This window comes from Marmota flaviventris, chromosome 4, assembly GCF_047511675.1.
Source record: "Marmota flaviventris isolate mMarFla1 chromosome 4, mMarFla1.hap1, whole genome shotgun sequence".
NCBI classification, from domain to species: Eukaryota; Metazoa; Chordata; class Mammalia; order Rodentia; family Sciuridae; genus Marmota; species Marmota flaviventris.
This window is the reverse complement of record NC_092501.1, coordinates 29,706,914-29,716,865: the sequence shown is the minus strand read 5'-3', so window position 1 is coordinate 29,716,865 and position 9,952 is coordinate 29,706,914. Positions and strand designations below refer to the sequence as shown.

The 9,952-nt window shown below is 51.1% G+C and overlaps 1 protein-coding gene across 3 annotated transcripts in view; it reads right to left on the bottom strand.

The window, feature by feature from the left end:
• Positions 1-354: 354 nt before the first annotated feature.
• Crtac1 (cartilage acidic protein 1) overlaps positions 355-9,952 on the bottom strand; it is a 134,414-nt gene continuing 124,816 nt past the window's right edge. For 2 of the 3 annotated variants that reach the window (XM_071610695.1, XM_071610696.1), the window contains exons 12-16: positions 4,640-4,785; positions 3,934-3,976; positions 2,202-2,263; positions 1,420-1,563; positions 355-594 (exon numbers count right to left, since the gene is read on the bottom strand). In XM_071610695.1, the coding sequence (XP_071466796.1) occupies positions 538-594; positions 1,420-1,563; positions 2,202-2,263; positions 3,934-3,976; positions 4,640-4,785 (452 nt within the window). In that variant the 3' untranslated portion in view covers positions 355-537. The remainder of the gene's footprint in view (positions 595-1,419; positions 1,564-2,201; positions 2,264-3,933; positions 3,977-4,639; positions 4,786-9,952) is intronic. The other variant, XM_071610697.1, reaches the window with a different exon arrangement.

Below are 9,952 nucleotides of genomic sequence, written 5' to 3'. Positions count from 1 at the left end.
GTGACCTCCCCCAGGTAAATGGCGAAGAGTGTTCCCTTACTGTCTGCCAATTGCTCATCTCTTATCCCTCGTTTGATCCAAACCCTGGTCCCCCGCCCCCCAAAATGAACATTTTTGTATATACCCAAACCACTGCTCATGCCTGGGGTGGTGCTTTCCCTGTATTATGACTTGTTTTCCAAGCACCTTCTGGTAGAAGGGCTGCTGCTACAACCAGCATCTTGCCCAGACACATTTTGCCCCCACTAGCTAGGTGGTGATACGTAGCAGAGACTTTATTGGCATAGTTTCCCCAGAAAAGAGGCTAGAATACTTAAGAAGTTCAAATTTTAACATTTTTATCCAGAGTCCCAAAGGCTCACCCTTTTTCCCTCCCCTAATCACTTCGGACTCTAATAAGGCTTTTCTGCCACAGGAAGTCAGGGTGCACAAAGCAGAAACAGCAGAAGCTGGACCAGCAGGTACATGATACATTACCGAATCAACTGAGCAAGCAACCACGTGGGAGCCATCTTTGTTAAGGGCAAAATAAGAAGTTCACGAGAACACAGGAAAGACAGGACTATCTTGATTCTTCTGAAGGAGTGAGGGAGGCTGGATGGGGTACAGGGGAGACTTTCTTTTTCTGTTTTCTCAGAAAACATGCAAAGAAAGACTTCACAAACAACTAAGGTTGCAACAGTATCTCCCAAACTTCCCTTTTCAAAGATGGCCACCCTGCTGTCCACTTAGAGGGAGCACATGGCAGAATCTATTGGGTATGGAAAGAGACAGGCAGCAGGAGAGAGATTTAGTTTTCCACAAAGGTTGTTAGTTTTGTATTTTTTTTTTCCTTTATTGATGGAGTTTAAAGTGCATATAACTGAAGGCAAAGTCCAAGGCCTAGAGAAAGATATGAGGCCTGAGATAGAGGCTCAGAGATTCTAAAGGCAGCCGAAGAAGAATACCCACCTAAAAAGGCCACTTGAGCTGCAAAAAGGACAGGGAAGGGAAGTAGAGAATGGGGAAGAGAGAAAGGAGAGAGGGATAGGATTGGGGTGGAGGAAAGAGTTTGGGAGGAAGAAGACAAACATGGGTTCAGAAATTTAGAAAGAGATGACTCATAGGAGTTAGTTTATATCCCAGCTATGAAAATATGGGCTGACCTCTAGGTAGGAATGCTTGTTTTAGGAGATGTGAGAAGAATGATAGCCTAAGGCCAGGACAGCACCCCTGGGGCCCTGTAGGTGGGGGTTAGTAGTAATGGGGCCTCTCCAAGCTCCTGCCATGATTTTCCCTGGAGACTCAATGGTAGACTAAGGAGACTGTCTATATTCAGGAGAAGGCAGGGCTGAGGACCTTGATCTGCAGCCCACCCAGAGCTTCCCAGTGAAAGACAACTTTGATCTACTACTAGACTGTGGCTGGGGGCCCACTCACCCACACAGGCTGTGCCATCCTCATTAGGCTCAAAGCCCCGACTGCATCTCTTGTTGGTTCGGCATCTGTAGCTTCCGTAGGTGTTGACACACACTGGCTTGTCTCGAGGGCACACAAATGGGAACTGGATGCATTCATTGGTATCTGCAAGGTGAGGGGAGCCACTCACCAGGGAGGTGTGGGGCAGTGGGTCCTAGCTCAGGCTGTGTGCCCACCCACTCACTCTGTGACCTTGGGCATGTCCCTTCTTGATGGGCCTCCATTTCCTTTCTTCAATTCCCTTGGCTGGCTCCTCCCTACTTGACTTCTACATGGTGGGGTGGCACTCAGGCTTGGTCCTGGGTCTTCTTTTCTATCCACCACAGTTTCTCTAGGTGATCTCCTTGCATATGGATGACTGCAAACTTTCTGTCTCTAGCCATAACCTCTCCTTTGAGCTCCAGACTCATGAATCCACTCACCAATGACCTACTTGACAGTTCCACCTGGATATCTAATACACACCTCAAACTTAATATGTCCAAAATGGAACTTTAGATTTCCCTCAGCCCTTAAACCTCTCCTTCCCCCGTTCCCATCTTCCTTAGCTCAATCAATGCTACCATCATCTACTCAACGGCTCCAGAAGAAATTGGAGCGATCCCCCAATCCTCCCTTTTCTTCACCCCCATACACAACCCCACAGCAGGTCCTGTCCGTTCTGCCCCACAGTGCACCTCTTGCCTGTCCACCTTCCTCACTCCTCTGCCACCACCCTATTCCCAGCCCCCATGATCTCTTGCCTGGAGTTCTGCAGTTGGCGCCTTACTGGCCTCCTGGCTTCCACTCTTCCCTCCAATCCAATCTGCAATTCAGCAGCCAGAGTGATCTTTTAAAAATGTGAATCACATCAGGTCACTCTCCTGCTTAACTTCCAAGGGCCCTAAGAACAAAATCCAGCCTTCTTCCCAGAGCCTGAAGCCCCTCCTTGACCTGGTGCTGCCTCCTCCATGTCATCTCAGGCATATGGGCCTCCTGCCTGCCCCTCGGGCACAGCAAGCCTTTTCCTACCTTGGGCTCTTCACCCCTGCCCTCTCCTCTGCCAGGAGAGCTTCCCACTCAGCTCATCCCGAGGCTGCATTCTTCTCATCCTTGGGGGCTCAGCATAAAAGAATCCTATCCAGTATCCCTCCCTGCCTACTCTGTTCAGAACAGTTTCCAGAGAGCATCTTGTTTACAGGTTCTTAAACCATCCTGCCTAGCTATGTGATCCCATGGTTGGGGTCAGTCTCCCTCTACCAGAAGGAACACCTCTCAGAGCAGGCACTTGGGCTGCACCCTGAGGGCCCAACATGGTGCTTGGTACCATGCAGGAGGCATATCAATGCCTGTTGGATGATGAAAAAATGGAGGGGGCTGGTTTGGTGATCTGGAAGGGTCCTTCCAGCATGCAGAGAAGACCGTTTTCCATACACCTGCACTGTCTGTTTAGCATGAGGCCAGGGTGGGGACATGGGGAGTGTGGGGGAGTCACATCCTCCTCAACCACCCTGAGCCTCCCTGCTCCTATGCTTCTGCATTTTGAGGTGCTTTGCCCAGACAGGGCTCTTCTCTGGAACATTGCCTCTCTGTGTCAGTCCAACTCCTTGTCATCCCTCAGGTCCCAGCTCAGACCCTGCTTTCTCAAGGTGGCCTTCTAGGACCCTCTCCAGATGGTTGAGGGCCACCTTGGTACTCTCAAGCCCCTGCCCCTGCCCCATTCCAGTCCTGATCCCATGTGTGGCCATTGACTGTTTACTGTGGGTCTGTCTATTGGTTATGGAGAGGATGGGGCTATCTGTCTAATTTACTTATGTACCTCTGCAGCAAATGCATTAGCCTGAAGCTAATGTGTGGCTTTAGAGTCGAATTGGGTCTAAGGAAGGAGGAATCCTTGGCTTGACCCCTTGTTACTGGTCACTAGAATGGAAGACGCTAGGTTGAAGGTCTTGTGGACACTGAGCCTCTAGGCTGCTCCCTTCCTATTCTAGGCTCTTGGGAGATTTTCAGAAGGTCACTGGATTTTTATGGCACTACCATCTAGAAGCTACCTGTCCCCTAGTACTGCACCAGTATGTAATCTCCCACCTGCTCTGTGACTTCGCACCCTGCTTTGCCTGGATGCTCCCAACAATGGCCAACCTTGCCTGTCAGACCCTACCGGCTGCTTCCCTGGCTGCCATGGCATGTGGCTATTCTACCTGCACCAGGACAAAGCTCGCCCACCAGAGTCTCCACTGTCTTTATGCTGGCTCCCAGGATCCTCTATATTCATGGCATGAGACACTGCCAATTCCCAGAACTGCAGTGAGTCAGCCTGCCGGTCACTCCCACCTTGGTGAGTCATATGGCGGTTGTCTTGGCATCTGGAGTCCCAGGGAACAACACCGTCCTCTCCCTGCCTTTCCACCCTCTGTCTACACCCTGGATATTGCCACTGGTCAGGCCAACATTTCCCAGGGAGTGCCCATCCCCTGGGGCCCGCAGACAACTCACCCATGCAATGGCCATTTTCGTGCTGGGAGAATCCCTGGCCGCACTGTAAGGTGGGCAGAAGCAGAGACAACAGTGAGTTGAGACTGTCCCATCTCAGGTCTCCTCCTAGTCACAGCCACAGAGAAGCTGTTACTCTTACTCCAGCATGAGGGGTGTTCTCAGTCCTAAGGCCTGGGTGGAGTTCCCTCCCTTCTAGGACCCTCTGCCTTGCTCTGAGAACAGGAGACGGCATAGTGTGCAGGGGGCAAGAATGAACATAATCCAAACTCCTGCTCATTTCCCTTCACATGGGTTCTGCATACCTGATCTGGACCAGAGATTGGTCCACAGAGGCTCTGTACAGGGTCTGAGCCCCACCCTTAGGGCAAAAGGAGGTCTCATAAGATACTTGGAAAGAACCAGGAGGGCTGCAGGGGACCTACAGGTCAATTTTTAACCCTGCTCACAACTGGTTGTAGGCCTCAGTGGGCCTTGGGTCCCCTTTCTTGGTCTCAGTTTTGTCCTCTGTAAAATGGATACAAAACACTTGCTCTGACAATTCTCTAGGATTTCTGAGAAGCAGAAGAGAATGTGATAGTGTTGTTCAGACTACAAATGGAGGGATCACTCTGAAGCCCGCCATTATTCTAGAGGCCAATGCTACAGCCCATGAGACTGTGGGTGGTGTCTGCTTTTCTAGATATGAGGTCCAGATGCCTTGGCCCACCTCAAGTGGGGCTGGGTCCTGAAGTTTGTCCTCATCCCGGGGGTAAAGGATCTCCAGCACTGAGTTCATCTTCTCACTGGCCACACTCTGGCTCACCATCTTGCCATCTGGCCACGTCACTTCCACACTGCTGGCTTCATCCCTCCCTGTGGGAGGAAGGACAGCGGTCAGCAGCAGAGGGGAGAGGGGCTCTCAGCCAAAGCACTGGCAGTAATGGATTCCTTCATGTAATAAAAGCATTAATGGAGTCCTCTTCTACGGGCTAGGGAAACGAACAAGACAGATTTGAGGTGCCTCCTCTTTAGACCAACACTGTACAACAGAACTTCCTGCCCTGATGGCCATCTGTGGCTGTTGAGCACTCAAAGTGGGACTAGTGGGACTGAGGAAGTGAATTTTAGATTTTATTTAATTTTAAACAAATTTACATCTAAATAAAATGCATGATTAAATAAAATACATGATTGATTTAAAAATACATTTAAATAAGTACATTCACACATGGCTGATGGTTGCCATACTGGATAGCACAGCTGTAGAATTTACATTCTAACCACAAGTCAAGTAGCATGAAGCTGGATTTGGGGAGGTGGAAGGCCTGGTGGTCAGCGACTTGACTCTGGCATCTGGACTCCAAATCCTGACTCTCCTACTTACCCTGGTGTGTTGGACAGAACATACTGGGGAGCAGGATCCTGGGACCCCTGGGGACAAACCCCAGCTCTGCAGCCAAGTCACTGTGGACTCCTAGGCATCCCTCTTCCATATCTATTTATGGAGCTCTGGTAGAGGGCAGGCCCTCTTTTGTCACTGAATGTCCCTGTTGTCAGGGGGCTTCCACTCTACATGTGGGACAGAGGCCAAACACATGAACAAACAATCATGCCAGATATCAACAAGCTCAGTGAAGAAAGCCGAGCAACAGGGTAAAGAGGACCTGGAGGCTGGTTGGGGCTCTTCGGGGATAGCCTCTTGGGGAGGAGGTATTTGAGCTGAGCTCTAAATAAAGACCTGGAAAAGATAGGGTGGAGGGCACTGGAGAAAGACCATTCTACAGAGCTGAGATGTTTACAGGAGGTGGCGGTGAAGCTCAGACAACATTCACGGTGAATCCATCTGCACACATCCCTAAAGCAATGTGCTACATCATTGGCAGAAAGCAGGTGGGAAAGATTTGTCAGGTGTTTAGGCTTGTCAAAGACTGCCCTGGCTCCCTGCATAAGGAACCAGGCTGGTCCCTGTGGCAAGGTCAGGCTAATGGTGATGGATTGGGGAGGGCAGGGGGGCTGGGCCTCACCTTCAGGGAGGGGATGAGCTCCTGGACCACCACCTGCACAGGAGATGGTGCTCAGCACACATAGGAGTGCTGAACACCCACCTGGACTGACCAGATGTGGACACATGCTCTGGGGAGCACTGGGAACCCTCAAATCTATGTAGTCCCTTAAGCATCATTCCTGGGCTGAGTAAATGGCACATCACTCATAGGAATGCACGCCTATTTTTCTCCTAATGCATGTAGATACTGTCAGAAAATAAATGACACTGGAAAGTGCTGTTGGATTCATACTGGCTTTTGGTCCTTACCATCCACCAATGGATGTGACAATGACAGTTACTATGGGGGTGGAGGGTTGTCTGTGAGGTATTTAGATGCATAAAAGAGATTCTCGTATTTTAGCAAAGGGGCCTGGAAACCTCATGCAGACTGAGAAGGATCTAGTGAAGGGTGCAGATGTCTGCTGAGGGGCGGGGGCCAGGACAGTATCATGGAGAGGAGCACCAGCTACCTCTTTCTGTCCAGTGGGGGACATATCAGCCACATCATCGTCCTCCCTTGTGGGTGCCCCTCCCACCCTGCTTCCTCCAACCTTCAGAGAAATCTCCCTATGTCACTATGTCTGCAGGGAGTGAGGTGGGACCAGGTGCCGCAACCTGGAGATTCCCAAGTCCTGGAGGGGAGGGCAGCCCTGAACTTATGGGCACCACAGGCAGCGTCATGGGGACAGTCCTGTATTCAGTTATTTTTCTTGCCACAGAGCCCAGCTCTTCCTGAGCCCAACCACCCTGGTTCTGGGTTTGAATTATCAGGCCAGAAAGTGCTCTGCCTCCCCCGCCTATAACTTCTCCTGGGGAGGGGCGGGAAAGGGGCTGAGGAGTGCCAACTACAGGTTTAATTTTTCTGTTTTGAAGTAGACTCTTGAGGTGCAAGAGATTTGGCATTTTTAGGGTGCACAGTGCCCAAATTAACTGGCACATGTAAAAACTATACATTTCCCATTTAAAAAAAAAAAAAGGAGACAAAGGAGAGCAAATGTTTCTCACCTAAGCCAACAGAACAGCGACAGGAATACATTTTCCAGCCTGCCTGAAGTGCCACAAATAACTCAAAAGAGCCGCCGAATATTCATAGACCATCACAAATTTACAGCCTGCACTTGCGGTGCCTGGCGCAGTCCAGCCCTCCCTCTCCAGACCCAGGAGGGGCTGGGGCTGTGGCAAGCCGGCCTGCAAGGCATAGCCTGGGCTTCCTCCTCAGCCGCTGACTAGCCTGTGGATTTGGGCCACCTCTCTGGGACTCAGCCCTGTCCGTATGAGGGGTGTGCCAGTCCAGCACCCCAACACTTCCAGAAGCATGGACCCCAACACTCCCAGAAGCATGGACTTCTTCCCTGGAATATAAACTCTGCCCGCTGATTCATCAGCGTCCTCACCACCAGTCCCCAAAGGGCTTCCCCTTGTTGGTAATAACAGTGAAGGCCGACGATGTGCCCAAACCTTATGACGTGCTTCACGGTGTTATTGCCTTGAGTCTTCACAACACCTACCCGAGGAAGAATTCATTCCTGCCCCCCTTTTTTAATGAGCCATGCTGAGGATTGAGCCCAGGGCCTCACTCATCCTAGCACGGGCTCTTCCACAGAGCCACACCCCCAGCCTCCTTTTAAATTTTATTTTGAGACAGGGTCGCACTAAGTTTCCCAGGCTAACCTTGAACTTGCCATTCTTCTGAGTAGCTGGGATTATAGGTGTGCACCACCACGCCCAGCTAGGAAGGTATTAGTTTTATAATTTCCAACTTAGAGATGAGAAAGCTGAGCCTTGGGAGAAGCAAGAGGATTTCCCATGGTTCCTCAGGTCAGGCCTGTCTGATCCCAGAGTCCCAATCTGCTGTACCCTTGTCACACTGCCCACTCCACACCCATGCCCAGCAGTCATTGTGTGCCAAGTTTTGCACAGGGATCTGAGATTCAGTCATGAATGAGAAGGTCCCATCCTGGAGGAACCGATTCCTGTGGGAGCAATGAACATAGTGGTTACATGATCATAAACTGGGAAGGTATAGCGGTAGCATTGGTGCCACTCTGAGAGGTGGGTCATTTCACTTGGATATTGCAGGAGGAATAAGAGTCTGTGAGGCTGAGATGGGAAGGAAAGAGCATTCCAGGCAGAGGGGACAGTGTACAGAGGTATGAAGGACATGGTGTGTTTGAAGACCAGGGTGAAGTTCAAAGCAGGGAAATAGAGTGTTAGAATGTGTGCAGTGGGGGGAAAGGAGTTTGAGGCTTTTGTACCTGTAAGGTGGGTGTTTTGTCCCCATTTTTGGAATGAGTCTTGGTGAAATGAAGTGACTTACAGATATCTGAGCTAGGACTAGAGCCTGTCCTTGGTCTTCCTGATCCCTCTGCCCCAGGGTACCCAAGGCAGAGGATACTGAGACATCTCAAGTATTCAGGAAGCTGCACACGAAGGGGGTTCCAGCACAAGAGCAGCCTTCAAGACTCGGCCAGGCCTGTGAGCAGGGGGGGACCCACAGAGGAGGGGCCTCAGGAATCAGCAGAGACACAGGCCAGGAGCCGCAGTGAGTCGCCTCTGGCAGGTTTTAAAGGACAAAGGCCAAGGAGGCACAGAGAATTGCGCTTTTCACAAGAATTACAAGCAAAACAGATGGTGGGAATACAGTTGGCGGAATATTTTTACACTTTAATAAAGCAATTTTTATGTGGGCCACTGAATTTTCCTTCCCTAAATGAGCACCAGCCGGCTTGGAGGCAGCTCTGAGTCACTAGCAAACAATTAGCTTAAAAGGAGGAGGGATGGGGGGCGGGGGAGGCGCCGTCAATTCCGGGGTGGGGGTGGACTGCTTGAGTGGGTGACCCCTAGTGGGGGCTGAGGAGGTGAGTAGATCACTGGCACTTGTTTTTATTTTCTGGGTTTGGTAGTGAACTGGCTCAGCCCACTACCAGGCAGGAAGTTGGGGGCCAGGGTATGAGATTCACAGGGGGGCTGTGTGGGGCGGGGCTGGGGAGCAGTCAGGGAGCCTCTAAGCAGAATCGCTTATTAATGAGGCTGGTGGTTGGTCTGCACCCAGGAAGGGCAGGGACAGTGTACAGAGGAACTGTAGAACGTGGCCAGGGGCTCTGCTCTTTGACAGTGGGTCCACTAAGAAGAGAGGGGCCTACAAGACACACTGAGGACTCTGTACAACTGAATAGGCCCTGGGGGGACCCCTGGAGGACAGAGCCACAGCAAGGTCCCTGAGTGTTCTTGGGCCATATGTTTTGCAGGCCAGGCTCTGGGAGAGAGCTTGGAAGGGCACGTGAGGGTCCCAGATCTATGTGGTTGCTCATGCACATCTAGCAAGGCCTGGTCTGGAGCATTCAGAGAGACAACTGTGGGCTGGTGTGTACCATGGAGAGCAGCCATGAGCTGGCTGTGATGGGGACAGGAGGAGCCACGGAGGCTGTCCACTGGAGGCACACATGTGTGCTCACCTCCATGTCCACTGGCTTATGTGGGCTCAGCATGCCCTGCTGCAGTCAGGAGGAGGCAGAGAGTGATTCATGGAGGGAGTACAGCAGCAGGGTGGTTTGGGGGGTGAGCTGAAATCCTGGGCATGCAGGAAGCAGGGTTTCCTGCGGCCCTCTTCCCTCCAGACCTCATCTCCCAGTCACGCAGAACCCCAGGGTAGGCTTTTCTTGGATTTGTGTTCTGGATGGCCCCCTTCTCACCTCGAACTGCTCAGAACTGGAAACAATCTAGCTGTCCATCACCAGGGGACTTGGTAAATAAATTATGAGTGCTGCCACACAGTGAAATACTCTGAAGCGTTGAAAGAAAACAAAAGAGATGCACACCGACTTGGAGGGATGGCAGGGCTACATGGTTAAGGGAAGGAAGAAAGCAAGTTATTGAAGAAGAATCACCATTTTTGTCTTTTAAAAAACTCCCAGGTAGTATATATCGATGAACATGCTCCTTTGTGTGTGTTGTACGTGACAAAAACATCAGAATCGTGGGACTGTGAAGAGG